The sequence below is a fragment of the Vicugna pacos genome, chromosome 27, assembly GCF_048564905.1.
Source record: "Vicugna pacos chromosome 27, VicPac4, whole genome shotgun sequence".
NCBI lineage: Eukaryota > Metazoa > Chordata > Mammalia > Artiodactyla > Camelidae > Vicugna > Vicugna pacos.
Window position 1 is genome coordinate 5,005,975 of NC_133013.1, and position 19,027 is coordinate 5,025,001.

The following is a 19,027-nucleotide window of genomic DNA, read 5'->3' on the forward strand; positions in this document are numbered from 1 at the left end:
TTTGACTTCTGCTTTTCAGTTTGGAGTCCTAGAAAATATCACTAGAAAGAGACAGCCAGCACTGTCTCTCTAAACTTTCCTTTTTCACACCAGAGAACAGGTTGCTGGATGTCAGTGCCAACAGGAGCAGGAGGAGTTGGTTAAACTTGGAAGGGATGCCTGTAGCAGGACTGGGCAGCCTGTTTGTCATAAAGTATTTTAAATCAAGAATCAGGTGTCCCTGTGTGGAAAGGCTGAGGTCTGATCGTGAAGCAGAGAAACTTAGTGGACATTTTCTGATTGTCTCCCGTGTTCCGGGCTGTATCCAGCCTCCTGCATCAGCAGTTACTAGTACTGATGATTTGCTCCCTAAAGATGGGGAGACAGAGGTTTGGATAAGGTGAGGAGGGTACAGGAGACCAGCGGGGGCAGAGCTGGCCCTGCAGGTGAGGCAGCCCACCTAGATTTCCTCTCTGCACTAGAGAAATGACAGAGGATGTGGAGCAAACAGACTTGCAAGTCCTAAAGTGCCTTGGAGATGTTTTCTTCCCACTGCCCACCCAAGCTTATCCTTTGGTGGTGCGTTAACATAGCCCTAAAATGCTCCTCAGGGAGTTCTAAGTGCATAGTCATCAGGACATTCGTTCTCCACTGCCTCAGCCCCATTGAGAAGCAATTTTAGGGACCACGAGTGTCCCCCACAGTCATGGTATTGAACAGTTAACCTTTCAAAGGAAAATTGGTTCAGCAAAAATAAAATTTATTCACAACTAATGAAGACAGCACATATGAGTGACAAAAACAGTTCTTTACTTTTTAAAAAATTATAGTTGATTTACAATATTGTATTCATTTCTCATGTACTGCATAGTGATTCAGTTATAAATATATATATATAATATATATTTCTTTTCATATTCTTTTCCATTATAGGTTCCTACAAGATATTGAATATAGTTCCCTGTGCTATACAGTAGGTCTTTGTCATTTATCTATTTTATATATATAGCAGTTTGTATCTGCAAATCCCAAACTCCTAATTTATCCCTCCCCTTTTCCTTTTGGTAACCATAAGTTTGTTTTCTATGTCTGTGAGTCTGTTTTGTAAATAAGTTCACTTGTCTCGTTATTTTAGATTCCACATGTAAGTGATATCATGTGTAATTTGTCTTTCTCTGACTTACTTCACTTAGTATGATAATCTCTAGGTCCATCCATGTTGCTGCAAATGGCATTATTTCATTCAAATTCATAGAAACAGACAGTAGAATGGTGGTCACCAGGGTCTGGGGGATGGCAAGTGGGGAATTCGTGTTTAATGGGGACAGAGTTTCAGTTTTGCAAGATGAAAAGTGTTCTGTGGATGGACAGTGGTGACAGCTGTACAACAATGTGAATGTAGTTAATGCCACCACAATGTGCACTTCAAGATGGCCTGGTTTGACCGTCTGTTTCCTGCTGCCAAGTGAGGCTCCTGTCCTGGCCCCCAAGCCCTGCTGTGACTCCTGCTGTAGGCTTACCTGCTGTCCCAGGAAGGGTCAGGTCAGCCCAGGGGCAACAGGGGGCTGCAGCCAGTTCCCCAACTTGAATAAATAAGTCTAAGGGTTCAGCGACTGAACATACAGAGGGGTAAGACCCTTGGCAAGCCTAAGCAATGAAAACAAAAGGAGAAATACACACGATTAGAAATGAGTCATGGAGAAATTGTCGTGTATAGAGAGGAAACTAAAAAAATCCGAAGTTCTTGTATTGCAAAACTAGGAAAATATACTGAAAAATGGACTGAAATTCATTTTCTAAAAAAATATGTAACGTAAAATTGATTCTAGAAGTGTTCCAGTACCTAACTTGCCCAATGGGAGAAACCCAGAAGTACCCCAGTGGGTGCCCAGACACCCCCGACCCCAGTGAGAGATTTTACACTTAAGTAGAAGATGATTCTGAAGCCAAGTAAATGCTTGCAGAATAGAGAGCCTTTTTTTTTTTTGGTTTCTTTCTGTTTGTTATGCACACAAAAGCAAGCTGCAGAATGATTCACCTCACATGTGAATATTGACAGCAAAAATCATAGGTAGAGGTTATCTCAGGAACATAATCGCAGTTTGGTCTGAAGGAATCTGCTAAAATAAGACCACGTACAACAGGGAACCCCTTCTGATCATCCCCAGGGATACTGAGAAGGCTGTGACCAACATCTACATTCTCCCCAGAAAGCCTTGGTAGTTTGAGAATACACATACACTTTTTTTATTATGACAAGGAAAATACATGTCTTCATACAAGTTAAATGGTGAGACATTAAACCATCCCATTAAAGCCAGCAACAAGACAGACAGGCCACCCGAATCACTATCACTTAACACTGTTCTCAAATGCAGTTGGCTGAGAGGAAGAAACAAGGGGAATTCTTGCAAAGGGAGAGGCAAAAGGAAATCTTAGAAACAGTAATAAATCACAATTAAGGTGTCTGATGGTAACACTGATATACAAAATCGACCACTTTCCCGTACATCCGGTTAGAATATAAAATGGAAAAAAATCATTCCACTGAAAATGGTAGCCAGATGATAAAATACCTAGAAATAGACAATAATGAGTTCATGGATCCTATCTGAACAAGACTGTAAAGCTTGACAGGTGACACAGAATTAGATTTGAATGCAAGCCTAGACTGCAGTATTCTTGAGATGAAGGACTCAATTAATCTATAAATTCACTGTGATCCCAATTTTAAAAAATGTGTGTGTGAGAGAGAGAAAGAGTTAAAGAGAAAGAGAGAGCAAGAGAGTGTTGAAGGTAGACTTGAATTGAAAATATTTATATAAATATGAATATATTATACTAATAGGAATGAAACCTCGGGAACAAAAGGCATTCAAAGGGAGACAAATCAATAAAACAGAAGTAGACCCAAACAGAGGAATTTAGCTTACAAATAAGGCGACATTTTGGACAAATGAGGAATCGACTATAATTGTATGACAGAATATGCACTCTTATATATTTTGTTGGTTCAACTGACTGTTTGGAGGGGGAAAAAACACATCTTTATCTCCATTTCCTACAATAAATAAAATCCTGAAGATGTAAAGGTAAATGAATGAAACCATAAGGATTTAGAAGAAAATATGAGTAGATTTATTTATAATCTCAGAATGGGAAAGGCCTTTTTAGGACTGGAAAAAAATTCCAGGATCTAACCAGGAAAATATGGATAAATTGCCAACATAAAACTTTAAACTTCATATATATGACAATACATAAGCAAATCAATAAATAACATCAAAAGACAAATAAGAATGTTTTGAAGACATAAGACAGAAAGGTTTCAAAATACACAGGCAAATTATTTTAGAAAAAGCCAAAATTGTGTAAAGGACATAAGTTTACCAAAAAAGAAAATTACCAGAAAACATTTGAAATGATGTTCAATTTCACTCATAACAAAGCGAACTAAATCCAAATAACACTGCAATATCATTTTTCACCAGACTGGAAAAACAGTTATTTGATAATACCCAGCTGCAAAAACTAAGAAATGGACCCTTTCATTATACTCTTGGTCAGTGTATCCAGTGATCAATCTTTGAAGAATAATCTGGCAATATCAACACAAATGTTAAATGCATGTAACCTTAACTTAACAGTAACTCCATTTCCAAGTTGGAATTTATAAGATACAGTCACAAAAGGATGCTTGGATAGAAGTCCATCTGTCTATAAAAATAAAGACAGGAAATACTCTCTACTTTCACTAGTAAAAGACTAACCAAAGGAATTGCAGTACACGGGGACCACGGAAACCTAAGCAGCTACTGGAAAGAGTTAAGAACAATTTTCTATGTCGTTATGGAAAGATCTCTTAAGAAAGCGAAGTGCAGGGTGCTGAGAAAGGATTGAAAAGGAAGGTCTCTCTCCATGCCCCCTGTCTCCCGTCCCTTCTTCCTTTCCTGGAAATGCCCACCCTCCCCAGGAGCTTACTGGTGGTCCCCTGTGAGAAGAGGAAACAGGGATGTGGGGGGCCCTCATTTTCACCCCTTTTCTTTTCATATTATGTGTGCATCTTCTCCTAATTACTACTACTTTCTTTTGAAGTATAGTCAGTTACAATGCATCAGTTTCTGGTGTTACAACATAAGGTCCCAGTCATACATAGACATATATATATTCATTTTTATATTCTTTTTCATTGAAGGTTATAAAATGCGCAGAGTCATTATTCAGGTGGTTGAAATAAGAGCTCCTTTTGTTTGCTTTTTAAATATTTTTCTGTATAAAATACAAAACCAAAAAGTTTTTTTTTTGAAGCAAAAAGGTAGTAGGGATCAATTTCAAAGAGCAATAAGAGATGAAACATTCTCTTTATATATAGAACACTTCTAGTTGTTTCTAAAGACAGTGTAAGAGAACAAAAACACAAACAAACAAAGAAAAAAGATTGTGTATTATTCATCCATCCCATCGAACCAGGGTACCCTAAGGACGGCCCTGCTCTGAATGACATGATGCTGGAATTCCCTTATTGATCAACCTTCTTGTTGTAAACTAGGTACCTTCTCTGAAGGTGCGCACATAGCACTCACACACACACACACACACACACACACACACACACAGAGCATGCAAGTGCCTCCACCTTCCTCAGTGCAAACAAATCCATGGTGTTATCCAGAACAGAATGAAATAAATGACTGGAGACGTGTATGCAATTTCTTTTGCTCTGAAAAATCTTATCTTCCTTCAGGATGTAGCCATTTTGGGCATTAGAAGCAAATTGAAGATGCCCAGGAGATTAGAAGCCTTCTGCAGTTTTGGGCTCTGAGAGTCCCTGGATGGAACAAGAGAACAAAGACACTGTCTTGTGTATTCCTCTGATCTCATTAAACAGTAAGAGTGGAAGAGGCAAAGTAACTGTCATCAGCTAGACAATGTAAGTGGAGAACCGTGCCACAACTTGGAGTTAAAATAAAGTTTCCCTTGGTTTCAAAACACACATCTCCAGTGAATCCACCCATTCAGCCAGCTTGTTGGGTGATAAGCTTGGGGGGAGTAGATCCCCGAAAACCAGAAACTGGAGCTACTGGCTGTGCAGCCCCTCCTGCTGACCACCACTGGCCTGTTCCCCAGGAAAGCCGTCAGTCACGCCATCCCCTTCCTAGATGCCACCCCGCAGGGAGCAAGAGAGGTCCCAGCCCCGCCCCCTGGCCCTGACACTTGGAGAAAATCATAGAACACTTTACTCTATGTTGGGCATTTGTATGGATCCCCAAATTTCTAAGATTAATCAAGTCCAATAGGTATGAAGCAGCCAATGCATTATTATTATTTTTTTAAGAAACACATAGACGGTTTAATCTAGCTTCAGCTATTATTACATTGGGCAGTAATTCTTACTGAACTCTATTTGCCCTTTGGGTTTTGCCGAGCAGAACAGACTCAGTAAACTACCCTCAACCCTGGCCAGTGTCTGGGGCAGCACAGGAAGCTTGGGGGTGCCTGGGGTTGACGGAAAGCCACCTGACTTAACTGGGTCTGGCCCTGGTTCAGAGTCAACACACAGCTGAATCCTTCCTAATTCTCTTGACGGGGTAGGTTGGCAGAAATCAGACTGGTAAAGGGATAATGTACAAGACCAACTATGACTGTCTCGTTCCTAAAGTGTCAAAATAGCATAAAACTGTTTCTCTCTACCAACAGTCTTTGGTAGAGAAAAATGAAGTCTGAACTAAAGGAAAACCAGCCATTGGGGTTTTCGTTTTAGTTTAGCTTCGTTTGTTTTCACCGGTCAATTACTGGATGGTTTAGCAAGGTGGTTTATTATTACTATTACTAACATCAATCTAGGTTTGTAGACAGCAAAAGCAGATGCTGGATTTTAGTGAGGACCTCTCGGCGGGTGACGTGCAGGCATGCAAAACCGACTGTCCAGGCCTCCCCAGGCAGTCAGTCCTGAGCTACCCGGACCTCTCTGCAGGGCTCTCCAGGCAGTCGGCAACGGGCCGAGTGACCTCTCGGTGGTGCTGCTGACCAACCATAAAGATGCTCCAAGGGTATCAGATGGCCCATGTGAGAGGGTTAAACAGAAACGTGCCGAGACTGTTACTGAAAGTGACAAGGAAGTTGTAAGCCATATGAGTGACAACGATACTGTACATCGGACCCTCATGTTTAACGCTGCTGAGGGGTCAGCACCCCGAGTTCTCCCGAAGCACAACAACATCGCCCGTCTGTGTGTTTCCGACATGCCGGGGACCCGGCCCGAGTTAAGCGAAGTCCTTGGACACAGCCTCGACGAAGTTGGGCGCAGACATGAGGATGCCGATGGTGCAGATGATGGTGAAGACGGAGAAGGCCATGAGGCACAGGCGGTCCACCACGCAGGCCGCGAACTTCCACTCGCTGCACACGGCCTCGCTCTCGTCCTGGCAGCGGAAGCGGTTGGCGAGGTAGCGCACCTCCTCCAGGATCTTGGCCAGGTCCGGGTCCCCCTCGGGGGGCGGCCCGCCGCCGTGCAGGAGGTGCTCGTCGTGCGTCGGGGAGCAGGCCAGGCGGCCGCACACGACACCCGAGTCGGGGGTCGGAGCGCAGTGCACGCCGTCCAGGCCGCGGAAGCCGATGTAGAGCAGGTTGCCGTTGGCGGCGGGCGGCCCGGCCACGGCGCTCATCTCCACGCTGGCCAGGCTGCAGCGGCGTTGCTTGTGCTGGCAGGCCGGCCGCACTCTGTCCTCCCCCGGCCTCTTCATGCGCAGGAACCATGCGCACCAGTTCAGGAGAATGACTCTGGTCTGCGGAGACAACGCAGCGTTAGGAACAGAGCAGCTGGGAAGGGGGCAGCCGCTGATCCCGACGGCCAGGGTATCCTAGAACACCAGCTCCACCTCGAAGACCCTGGGAGTGATCCACTCCTGGGGGTGACAGGTCCCCAGGCCTTCCTGGGAGAGTTTACACATGTAAACGGTGCCAACACGTCACAGTGGTTGAATCCAATGTGAGGCAATTATAAAGCAAGGCAGAAAATCACCCTGGCAAGGAGCCAGGGGCGCACTGCAATCTCGGGGGAGAGACGGACCTGTAGGGGGAAGGGGCTGCTTCTAAGGGAGTCCTGAGCTAGGCAAGTCACCCTCTCTGATCCCTCCTCATCTGTAACCAGGGACCACCACCTCTAACTCCGTGTGAGTTACCCTACTGGGCCATGGCAAACTCCCAGGGGCACCCCCCTCCCGGAGATTTTAATTGTTCAAGGGCAACCTTGTAACAGGTGTCAGTTACCCCATGAACCCCCAGCTTGAAGCAGTTCAGACTGTCACAGTAGATGGCTACATTCCTTGTATGAGGCCCCTTTGTCGCAAAGCAGGTTTAAGAACTTGTCCTGAGAAAAGGCAAGTGCCAAGAAAGTCATGTGGAACAGAAAATGAGGGGAGCGTGCTCCCAAGATCTGAGAGGTGCTATGCCAACAGATGCTGAGCCGTCAAGGCATAAATATTTAGTAAGTGGTTTTGACCTGTCTAAATCACAGAACTGCTAGGTATTTCTTTTGTCCTAGGTGCTCTGTGAAAAAATCCAAAACAAACAAACAAAAAACTCCAAGACAAAGGTGTTGTGAACTAAGGGAATTTAGGACCCTCTGCCTAATCCACTAGGCTGCAGTGACGACTGAATGAGATGATTCTGGAGAAAGCACTGTGAGAGCTGGGGTTGGCAGACTTTTTATAAAGGCCCAGATTGTAGTGTTTCAGCCTTGCTGTCCATAAGGTCTCTGTCGCAACCACCCAGATCTGTTCTCAAATATGCAAAGGAACAAAGAAGTTTCTTTTCTTTTTTTCCAAAAAAAATTTTTTTATATGGATTTACTGGGAACCAGGACCTCGGACAGGCTAAGTATGCCCTCTACCACTGAGCTATTTCCCTCTCCCACCAACAGGGTTTCTTCTAATAAAATTTTATTTGCAAAAGCAGTTGGCAGGTTGGATTTGGCCAACAGGGTTGTAGTTTGCCAGCCTCTGGTCTAAAGTGTATTATGAACATATATTGCCTACTTGCATAGATGATGCTAGAGAGAAATCACTGATTTCTTGTTTCTCCCTCCAATGGAAAGAAGGGAGCCATGTGAAACCTCAATCCAGATTAATAAAAAAAAAATTTCTTGCAAGCCTATTTAGACAAATGCATGAAAAGTGGGCCCTTTCCCTGAAGTTATCCAGATACTGACTAGAATTTGGGTTTTTGATGGTGGGTAAATTCCATCAGCAGGATAGCAGGCATGTTCCCCATCTGTAAGGACAGGCAGCAAGTGGTAACCATTTTTATGACTTAGCATCAAAGATAAGGAGACTGGTCTTGGCGATGGCGATGAATAAGAACGAGTAAGAGCAGTTTCACGGCTGCTGTGAGGATCACCCTCTGTCCACAGCAGAGTCTATCCTGCCCACACCCTACGGACAACACTCCAGAGCCCGGACCAGACAGCCTGCAGACCCTGCAGGGTTTTGAAGGATCACAGACCTTCCACAGGAGGCTTGTAAGACCAGCCATCTCTCTCAGGCCTCTCAGGGCTCTGTGAGATGAGGATAATTCTCCCATTTTATAGATAAAGAAGCTGAGGCTCAAAGAAGCAAAAAAAAAAGGGGGGGCGGCTCAACGTCACACAGTGAGTCTGAGTCATCTAACACCTAACATGTTCTGACTTCTGCAGCCTCATCGGTCAAAAAGTCTGCTAAGTTCTCTTCAAGCCTCCTGGGACGTTAGCCCAAAACCCTCTCAGAAGGTACCAGAAAGCCTGGACCATGGCTGGAGGGAGCACACTGCGCAGCCAAAGAATCTGCCCAAACCCAGAGGTGGCGGCACAGGGCATCACACCAGAGCTTCTCCTGGACCTGCTGCGTCCGGGACTGCACATCCTCGGGGCACATCTCAAGCTAAGTCTATTTTGAATTTCACGGCCTGAATCCTTAGCTTTCAAGGCTAAAGCATCTCAAAAGATGAGATTCTCCTCTTGGCACTGATCAGAGTGTGCCTGTGACCTCTTCAGAGGGCATGGTTTTGTTTCTGGCTATGCAAATGTCACATAATGTCACCGCACCAGCAGGATCGTCTTCATAGCAACAGTCCATAATCAGTGGCCCTTGGAGGCTGTTTATGTCTCAGATATACGTGGAAAGAAAGAAAAACGCAGTGTGTTATATAAAGGGAGACGGAAACACTAGTTTCATATTTTCTTTTCACCATTGGCCTGAGCGTGCTCTTGAGCTGAAAGGTGCATCATTAGCATATGCTCTTAATTAAGATTTCTCTAGAGCAGGAAAGGGCTCCCAGATCATTAAAAATGATTTTCTATCTTAATGCCTTAATTCCTTTATCTTTATATCAGTCAAAACATCAGAAATAAGAATGTGTGCTTATATTTTTCAATTTCCATAAACCCTGGAAGGAAAAAGAAATTAATTGGAATGGTTCTCAGTTGCTGGTAGAAGTGGGGGGAGGGGCAGGAGTCGGAATAGGAGTAAATAAAAGTTAAAAAGTCAAATTTTACTTTGACTTTGACTTTTGGAACATGTAAATGTCCATTTCAAACGGATGGATAGACCAAAGTGTATCAGGTTTACAAGAAACTCGGACGAGAATGCAGATGAATGAGTGTTAATATGTCTCAGAGTTTTTTCCTCTGAGCGGGAGGGACTTCTCAAGACAAGCCTGCAGACTGGTGATGTGACTGTGTGGGAGGTGGCACTACTCCCCGGAGCTCACTCTACCGCTGATGCAATGAGAGAGTTATTAAGTGTAAGGACTTGCTGTGGAAACGAATTCAAGGACACAGTCACTCTGTAAAGCCAACTTTTTTAAAAAATTGGTCCTTCCTAAGTTAACTTTAGGAAAACCATAAATGATCACACAATGGATATTTTTAGAAAGCCCTTTAGAAAGCCCTGGAACTCCCTGCTCACAGAAGTTAACAAAACGCCTCTTACATCTTGCAGCTGCATTTAACGCCCTGGTGAGGCCCAGATTTCCTCTGAACTTGGACGCAAGGTTACAGGTCTGCAAAGACAGGCTCTTTTGGCACGAGAGGGCTTCTTTACTTTCCAACCGTCCCTAAGACGTGTTCTCTGGACAGGAAGACTAGAAGGTTTGTAGGATCCAAGTGAGAAGTTGGAGGGGTGGGCAGAACTGATGTGCCTGGGCTCTGAGAGGTGGGGATCACCAAGCTCAGGCCCTGTGAGGCCCCCAACCAAGGGTGAGGGTGGGTATAGAGCTTTGGACACTGGACTCTGAAGGAGCACCGCCTGTGGGTGGGGATGCGTCAGCATGGGTCACAATGCAACAGCACCACTCAGGCGCTGGGAATCCATGCCACATACCTGCTAAGACTCCAGACTGTTTTTATTAAAACATTTATTTTCCATCCATTTCCTTTTATCCTCTCCCCCTCCCCGACTGTGAACGACTTAACCTTTATTTTATAGGCTCTCAGTTAGATTACTTTCCTATGTCTATTGAATGTGTGTGTTTGTACATTGCATGTGCTGTTTCTCACTCTTTCCACTCCTCGTTTTGTTCGGAAGATCCAGCCAGTGGCTGTGTGCCGATTTTGGCGTTGCTTCTAACCTCTGCATGGTTCTCCACAGTGTACGTGCAGAAAGCAGGTTTAGAAACACCGTCCAGTGAGAGGTGCAGGGTGGTCAGTATGAGCCCTGCTCTAGGGTGTCAGATTGTCAGGACAGCCTGTGGGGCCCTGAGAGCATGCTCAGCACACTGTCCGCCATGCAGAGACAGGGAGACAGGTGAGAAATGCAGCTCTTTGCTCAGGAATGTTAGCTGTTCGTGAGATTTTTTTTTAAATGAAGTATAGTTGATTTACAATGTTGTGTTAGTTTCAGTGTATAGCAAAGTGATTCAGTTATAGATCTCTATATATCTAGATATTCTTTTTCTTATTCTTTTCCATTATAGGTTATTACAGGATATTGAATATAGTTCCCTGTGCTACACAGTAGGTCTTGGTTGTTTATCTATTTTATATGTAGTAGTTAGTATCTATAAACCCCAAATTCCTAATTTATCCCTCCCTCCTCACCCTTTTTCCATTTGGTAGCCATAGTTTGTTTTCTATGTCTATAAATCTATTTCTAGCTTGTAAATACATTCACTTGTGTCTTTTTTAAAGATTCCACAAGTAAGTGATACCATATCATATTTGTCTTTCTGTCTGACTTATTTCACCTAGTATGATAATCTCTAGGTCCATCTACATTGCTGTAAATGGCATTATTTTAGTCTTTTTATGGCTGAGTACTATTCCACTGCATATGTAGACCACAACTTCTTTATCCAGTCATCTGTCGATGGACATTTAGATTGTTTCCATGTCTTGGCTATTGTGAATAGTGCTGCTGTGAACACTGGGGTGCAGGTGTCTTTTCAAGTTATAGTTTTCTCCAGATATATGCCAAAGAGTGGGATTGCTAGACAGTATAGTAAGCCTATTTTCAGTTTTTTAAGGAACCTCCATACTATTCTCCATAGTGGCTGCACCAATTTACATTCCCACTTACAGTGCAGGAGGGTTCCTTTTTCTCCACACCCTCTCCAGCACTTATTATTTCTAGAATTTTAATGATAGCCATTGTGACTGGTGTGAGGTGATAGCTCATAGCAATTTTGATTTGCATTTCTTTAATAATTAGTGATATTGAGCATCTTTTCATATGCCTGTTGGGTATCTGGATGCCTTCTTTGGAGAAATGGCTATTTAGGTCTTCTGCCCACTTGTCTGTGAGGTTTTTAAAATAGGTAAGTCATCCTTGATGCCTCCTATAGGGAGTGTCCCTGACTTGCTCCACTTCCAGTGGAGGAGGGAAGGAGGAACTCACCCACTTGGGCATCTTGCCGCCGTCCGGGTCATGGTGGTGGTACTGCAGCACAATCACCGTGACCACCACAGAGAGGCCCACGATGATCATGGTGCTGGCAAAGTACTGGGCTGCAGAGAGAACAGATGCAGGTGAGACCTGGGGCCTCGGGCATGGAGTGTCACAGTGTCACAGTGTAGGTGGACCTAGACCGGGCGTTCTGACCATCACGGGCTGGGGAGCGATGCCTGAGAGTAGAGCAGGACTCCCTCCCAGCCTGCAGCCCACCGCCCACATTCCTGGTGGGCAGAGACCAGCCCAGGGCACAGAGCCCTGCCTCCTGTCCTGCTAACCACATTCCTGGGCGCTCTGTCTGCCTCCTTCTTCAGTGAGGAAGAACAGCACCTCACAGGATGGAGAGTAGGTTGCTCCATGAGGAAGCACATGGACCATTATCAGAAACCTCACCACTGTGATGCCTGCAGGACACAGACCTGCTGTGGGGGTCTCACAGGGAAGACCTGGGCATCCCCCCCCCGCCTGTCTTATCAGACCTGGAAAATGACTACTTAGGCAGAGTCTGGCTCCATCAACCAAGAGCCATGGAGGGGTGGCAATGCCAGTTGCCCATCCTGAGCAAGAGGTCCGCTGCACTGTCTTTTTGAGACAGGGGGGAAAGGGGCAGGACACAAAGGCTGGACGAATGAAACAGGGTGCAGCTGTTGGGATGTGATAAAGACTGGCTAGAACCAGGTGAAACAAAGGTGGCTCTGACACTAGTCGGGTGACCAACCTTTATCTCACCATACCTTCCCTGTCATATTGAAAATCACTCGCCCTGATGCTGTGACAGTTCCAAGGCAGACCATAAAAGGCCAACAAGTGGGCAATGGTCCGATTCCTGGGAAACACCTATCCTTCCCTGAAATAGCAAGAAGGTTCCTCACACTCATTAGCCTGTGAAATTACTTAACCCGTGCAAACCTCAAACCCCATGCCCCGGGGCCGCCCTCCCTCTCCCAGACGCCCCCACGCCTCAGGGCGCTTGCACTTTCTGAGACGGTCCACATTCTGTCTATGGAGCTTGAATCTCTCTAAACAATCTCGCCTTCACTTTTCTTTGACTCACTCTTTAATTCTTTCCTGTGCAAAACCAAGATCCCTCGCTTGGCGGGTCCATCCTGAGGACTCCTGCAGGTCCCAGGACATGACGTTTCCCTCTCCTGCCACATTTTCAGGCTGAGAACACGAGCCTCAAGCTCTGCTGGGCAAGGAGGCATTTCTCCACCTTGTCCCAGGAAAAGCAGCATAGATTCCCCTCTCCCCGCCCACTCCAGCCACTGCCTGCCATCCGCGAGCCTGACAGGCTGCTCAGCCTCTCCAGGCCTCTGGGTCTTCATGAGCAGAACAGGGGTGGAAGTGCCTTCTCTGCACGGTTGGTGCAGGGATTAGTGATTCCATGGGCCAAGGGTGTAGGAGAACGCTGGCATGGAAAGCACTCCATAATAGCCAACTCTGGTTACTAAATCTTCAGCGGGTGGTCTCCCAAGGGGCTGAGCTCTACAACAAAGCCTCCTGGTTCAGAGGCTAAGTGTGCAGCAACACACTTGATTAAAAATGTCTCCTGCCCTCCAGGCTGGAAGCCACCCACTGCTCTCCCATGGAGACCAAGAGGAACCTGCAAGGAGCTGACAGAGGTGGACATCTGAGACTTAAAGTCAGCATCAGGGACCTCCAGGAAGGGGAAGGACGGGGGACCCCAAATGTGACTGTGATGGGCTCCATTGTGTCCCCTTAATATGTATATGTTGAAGCTCTGAGCCCCGAGTACCTTAGAATGTGACTGTATTTGGAGAGAGAGTCTTTAAAGAGGTGATTAAATTAGCATGAGATTGTTAGTGTGGTGCCTGTCCATATAAGAAGGGGAAATGTGGACACACAAAGGGGCCCAGGGGATGTGATGACAGAGGAAAGACCATGAGAGGACACAGCAGAAGGTGACTGTCTTGCTGTAAGACAAGGAGAGAGATCTCAGGAGAAACCAGCCCTGCCAGCACCTTGATCTTGGACTTCCAGTCCCCAGAACTGGGAGCCAATGAACTTCTCTTGTGTAAGCCACCCAGGCTGTGGAACTTTACTGCAGCACCTTAGTAAACTAACACAGTGACCTAAGGAGGGATCCAGGGTCAAGGACACAGGTCAAAGGCCAACAGCATCCCATCCTTCTAGACCTGAGCTATGCATCACCCAAGCCAGTTCCCATGGGTTCATCCGGCAAGGCAGGGCCTGCCGTCTGCCCTGTGAAGGGCAGCTTCTTTTGCAAGTTGCTGTTGAAAGCCCCCGTGTTGGAAGGTAGAAAGGGGGTCAGAATGTCAGATTGAAAGATGATTCCTGGCTCCCTGGATGGTCCTGAGAGAAATCCAACAAACACAGAGGTTTTTTTATACCAACAGTCTCTCTGGTCAAAACATTACACATCCAGGAAGCTCCAAAAAGCAAGGCCTTGGCTTCTTAATTCATGAAGCCCAGGGTGTCCCTGTAAGGCCCCCCCTTGGTTAACCTACCTACCCCTGGCTACCCACACAGGGCTGCTGCCAGTACGGATGGCTTTCTTGTCTCTGACCTCCACCACCAAACGGGAGTGGGGATCTCATACCTGATAACTGCTGGCAGACTGTTTGCTTCTGGTCCTCACAACTGGCCTGGTGATCTCACTCCCTGACCAGGAACAGAACCCTGGCTGCAGCGGGGAGGGTCCTGGATCCTAACCCCTAGACCACTGAGCACCCCTTCACATGCTCCTGCTTATTCCTACCCAGAGAGGTACATGGCAACAGGTGATGCTGCCTCCTGTTCCTGGCATCCTCTCCCGAGCAGAAGGTCATGCCAGACACCCGTCCTGGTGTGCGGTCAGGCCACCCAAGACAGCTGTTCTCTTGTTCTCCGTACATCCCCTGCTAGACCGGTTCCTTCATCACTGACACCTTACTCACATCTATCCATCAGAAAGGCTCCCTTTTGATAGTTTAACAAAGGGAAGACCTCTGCCCCATGAAGGTACTTAGCCTGAGGGGCTGTGCCCCTCTGCTGGTTTCCCTGGTAACCGATGGACCAATGACATCAATCCCCCGCTAACTGGTCTCTCTCTTCCCCAGCGAGCAGAGGCTACTGCTCCCATGCCCTGCCTGCCCTCTGCTGTCTGCCGTCCATGGTGTGGTGCTGCTCCAGGTCCCTTTTGCTTCAGACATGTAAGATCTCCCATCTATTAAACTATTCATGTCTCTGTTGCTGACTCTGGGCTCTTTCTTTGGTCTTGAGGCTGGGCAAGTACAGTGCTTGCAGGCCTGTGGGACACAGCCCAACCCTTGGCCGAAACACATTTGTCCTGTTCACCTGCCTTCACAAGCTTTAACTTTATACTGCAACATTGAGTCATCTCAGGAAACAGTGGCTAAGGCTTAAAGTGTGACAAAGAATTTGTGAAAAAATGGCAACTCAAGATAAAACAATGAATCTCTAATGGTAAAAATCTCCAGCTCCATAACAATTGGGAGAGGGAGGATTGTGGGAGGAAGGTGGGCCATTTCTGCATTGCAGAGCCACACCACAAAGCCAGACCCATCCTCCCCTTACATGTGCCCAGGTGAGCACAGGCCATGGGTCACTCTGAGTAGCTATAGCAGATCATCACATAACAGCAGGAAAAGGGGGCCAGGCAGCTCTCCAGAGCCCTGGAGGACGGGTTTCTGCTCTTTGCCTGTGCTAGGAAACCCCAGGCGCTCTCTAAGCCCCTGTCTTTAGAGGAGCCAGATGCCTGCTTACCTATCAAGGGGACTGAGTCAGACGTTGCAGGCATGATCTCAGCCACCAGCAGCATGAAGACAGTCAGGGAGAGCAAAACTGTGATCCCTGAAACACAGACACACAGGGGCACCTGAGACAGAACAGACAGTAAGGCCTGAATCCCATCTGGCCTGAGAGCCAAAGGAGGTGTTGGAGGAGGGGCAGTGGTAGACAGGACATTACTGAAACCCAATGCCTGGTCTTCTCTCTTTATGGGAATGGGCATTTTTCTGGGGACAGTCCACGTCATTCACCAGAGTCCCAGAGGAGTTACTTGGGAGGTGAACTTAGGAGCCAGAACTTTAGAAGAACAATGCAAAATGGATTGTGAATCTGAGCACACAGATCTCACCTTTCCTTTATTACATTAGTGTTGAGACATAGTTTCATGTAGGGGGAAAAAGAAAATGTGATTTGAAGGCCTGATTTTTGGTTTTGACTCTACTGCTTACTAGCTGTGTGCCCTTGGAAAAGTCATTTAATGTGCCCCAGCCTTGTGGTCAAGGTTGTGGGGCTGAGAATGATTTCTGGGAGGGAAGGTAGCAGCTCAGTGGTAGAGCATGTGCTTAGCATGCACAAGGTCCTGGGTTCATTCACAGTGCCACCACTAAAAGAAAAAAAAAAGCAAAAGAGAATGATTTCTACAGGCACCAAATATGATCTTTAGTAACCCTCTGAGCTGTTGAAGGACTAATTTTGCCAGTCTAAATTGTAGTTTTCTCTGGATGATCATAAGGAATTACCCGTGCACTGCGATATCTAAGTGAAAGCTGGTACTGGATGAAACTAAACTGCATCCAGCCCACAACGGATGCTGGCTGGTTGCCATGGAGATGCGGGGTAGGGTGGCAGGAGCGTGGAAGGCACAGGGCCCTCCATGAAGAACTGGTACCTTCCTGGGCATCCCCATCCTCTGTGCGGCATCAGAGGAGTCCGTGGACTCTCAGGAGGGCACGGCCATCCATCACAGGGCTGTATCAGGGAGCCTCCCTGGGCTGGGATGCCCTGAACAGTGGTCCTGCAACCTCTCTGCACTAGAGCCCTGACCACTGCCTACAGGGAGCCCTCCAGAGCTGCCCTCAGGGTAGGTGCCTTCCAGCCCAGCTCCGACTCCATACTCACCAAGGGAGATTTTCTCCCCGGAGTCTGCAGGGAGCAAGAAGACGAGAAGGGCCAGGGCTGAGATGAGCACACAGGGGATGAGCAGGTTGAGACCATAGTAGAGGGTCCTGCGGCGGATGGTGACCGTGAACGTCACGTCGGGGTACGGCTCTTTGCAGCACTCGTAGAACTTCTCACTCCGCTTGCCTGGGATTCCTTTGTTTTGGGGGGAGGAAGGAACCACCACTGAACAAAATTACTCCGTTTACTTTAACGGGTTACAACACATACACAGAGTCATGGGATTTGCTAAGTGCGAAAACATTGGCTAATTGAGTAACAGCTTTTGGTTTACTATGTTTATTTAAGAATATCTCAGTGATATTTGAACAAATTGACAGTTTTTTTAATGTATTGGAATTGCATGTGTTATAGACTGTGTCCCCCAAAATTCATATGTTGAAATCCTAACCCCCTCCACCCAAGTGATGGTATCTGAAGGTGGGGCCTTGGGGAGGTGATGAGGTCATGAGAGTGGAGACCCCATGAGTGGGATTAGCACCCTTATAAAAAGGACCCCAGAGAGCCCCCAGTCCCGTCCGCCACGTGAAGATACAGCCTGAAGATGCCGTCTATGAACCAGGAAGCAGGTCCTCACCAGACACCGAATCTCCAGTGTCTTGACCCTGGACTCCCAGCCTTCAAAGTATGAGAAATAAATCTCTGTTGTCTATAAGCCACCCAATCTACGATATTCTGTTATAGCTGCCCGGACGGACTGAGACACCGTGATTATACATAATACATTGTAAACTCGACCCCGTTATAAATGCAATGCTTGTCTTCCTATTTAATACCATCCAGTGTAGATTCCCTATGGTTTGCTGTCCCACCTAGTTTTTAGGGATGGTGCAGATTCCAGTAGCGCTGGGATGTCAATCCTGGCACTGACTTGTTTAAATGTGACCTTACCACTGCTGCAAGTTCCTCATGGAAAACACGTAATTTTCTAATTGTTTGTTTGTTTTTGTTTTTCATCCTAGAGTTCTCAGTAAATCATGGAGAATGCTACAGGGTTTAGTACCTGCTCACGCTGAAAAGCAGAGTGGAAAATCCCAAACTTTTCAAGCTGGCCCAGGAATAAAGCAGCTTCCTTCTAGGCTGCTAGTGTCACGTCTCTGCGGGGCTTACCCACAAGGTCCCATTCTCCATTTGGGATATAGCCGCTGATGTCTGCCTCTTGCATCTGTAGATCCAAGGACCACCCTCCGTAAGACCAGGACCCGAACTTCAGCTTGCACTGCTGCACGTCAAAGGGGAACCAGCGCACGTCGATGTAGCAGGAGCTCTTGAATATGCCTATGCGGGCAACAGAAACAGACCAAAATGGGTGCTGGCTGAGACGTGCTTTAAATACACAGCAGTCTCACACTGTTGGTGGGAATGCAGACTGGCGCAGCCACTATGGAAACAGTAGGTGGGCTCCTCAAAAAATTAAAAATAGAACTACCAACTGATCCAGCAATCGCACTCCTGGGAATAGAGTCTAAGGAAAGAAAATCAGTACCTCAAAGAGATATTTGCACCCATGTCAGTATTGTACCATATTGTCAGTAATGCACCCAGCATTACTCGTAATAGCTAAGACATGGTAGCAATCTGAGTGATTGTTGACAGATAAACAGATAAATATTTATGTATATGGATTATATGGAATATCACTCAGCCTTTAAAAGACAGAAATTCTGCCCATTTGCAATGGCATGGGTAAGTCTGGAGGGCATTATGCTCAGTGAAATAAGCCAGACACAGAAAGACAGATACTGTAAAATATGACTTATAGGCAGGATTTGAAAAAAAAAGTTGAACTTGTAGAAACAGAGAGTAGAATGACAGTTGCCAAGGGCTGGAGGGTGGAGGACATGGGAGACAGGTTGATCAAAGGGCATAAGCTTTCAGTTCTAAGATGGATTCGTTTTGAGGATCTAATGACCAGCATGGTGACTGCAGTTAATAATATTGTATACTTGAAGTCTGCTAAGAGAGTAGCAGGTAACTAGGTGAGATGCTGAATGTGTTAAATAACCTGATTGTGGAAAGAAATGATTTCACAATATATACATATACATATATACATTACAGTTTTATTTGTCAACTATATCTCCATGATGCTGGAAAAATTAAAAATAAAAAAATAAATGCACAGCAATCTCTTGGTCTCCAACTCATGCACTGTTCATCATACACAAAGCCTAGTC

The 19,027-nt window shown here is 46.2% G+C and overlaps 1 protein-coding gene and 1 long non-coding RNA gene across 5 annotated transcripts in view; one reads left to right on the forward strand and one right to left on the reverse strand.

Annotated features, from left to right (window-relative positions):
• Positions 1-2,210: 2,210 nt before the first annotated feature.
• LOC102528718 (neuronal acetylcholine receptor subunit alpha-7) overlaps positions 2,211-19,027 on the reverse strand; it is a 107,209-nt gene continuing 90,392 nt past the window's right edge. For all 4 annotated transcript variants that reach the window (XM_072950651.1, XM_072950650.1, XM_072950652.1 and 1 more), the window contains 5 exons: positions 17,961-18,128; positions 16,791-16,985; positions 15,648-15,734; positions 11,847-11,956; positions 2,211-6,764 (listed from right to left, as the gene is read on the reverse strand). In XM_072950651.1, the coding sequence (XP_072806752.1) occupies positions 6,243-6,764; positions 11,847-11,956; positions 15,648-15,734; positions 16,791-16,985; positions 17,961-18,128 (1,082 nt within the window). In that variant the 3' untranslated portion in view covers positions 2,211-6,242. The remainder of the gene's footprint in view (positions 6,765-11,846; positions 11,957-15,647; positions 15,735-16,790; positions 16,986-17,960; positions 18,129-19,027) is intronic.
• On the forward strand, positions 7,050-18,315 carry LOC140689675 (uncharacterized). Its single transcript, XR_012064705.1, has 4 exons — positions 7,050-7,151; positions 8,672-10,102; positions 14,981-15,073; positions 17,813-18,315. It is a non-coding gene; the product is annotated as an uncharacterized lncRNA (long non-coding RNA).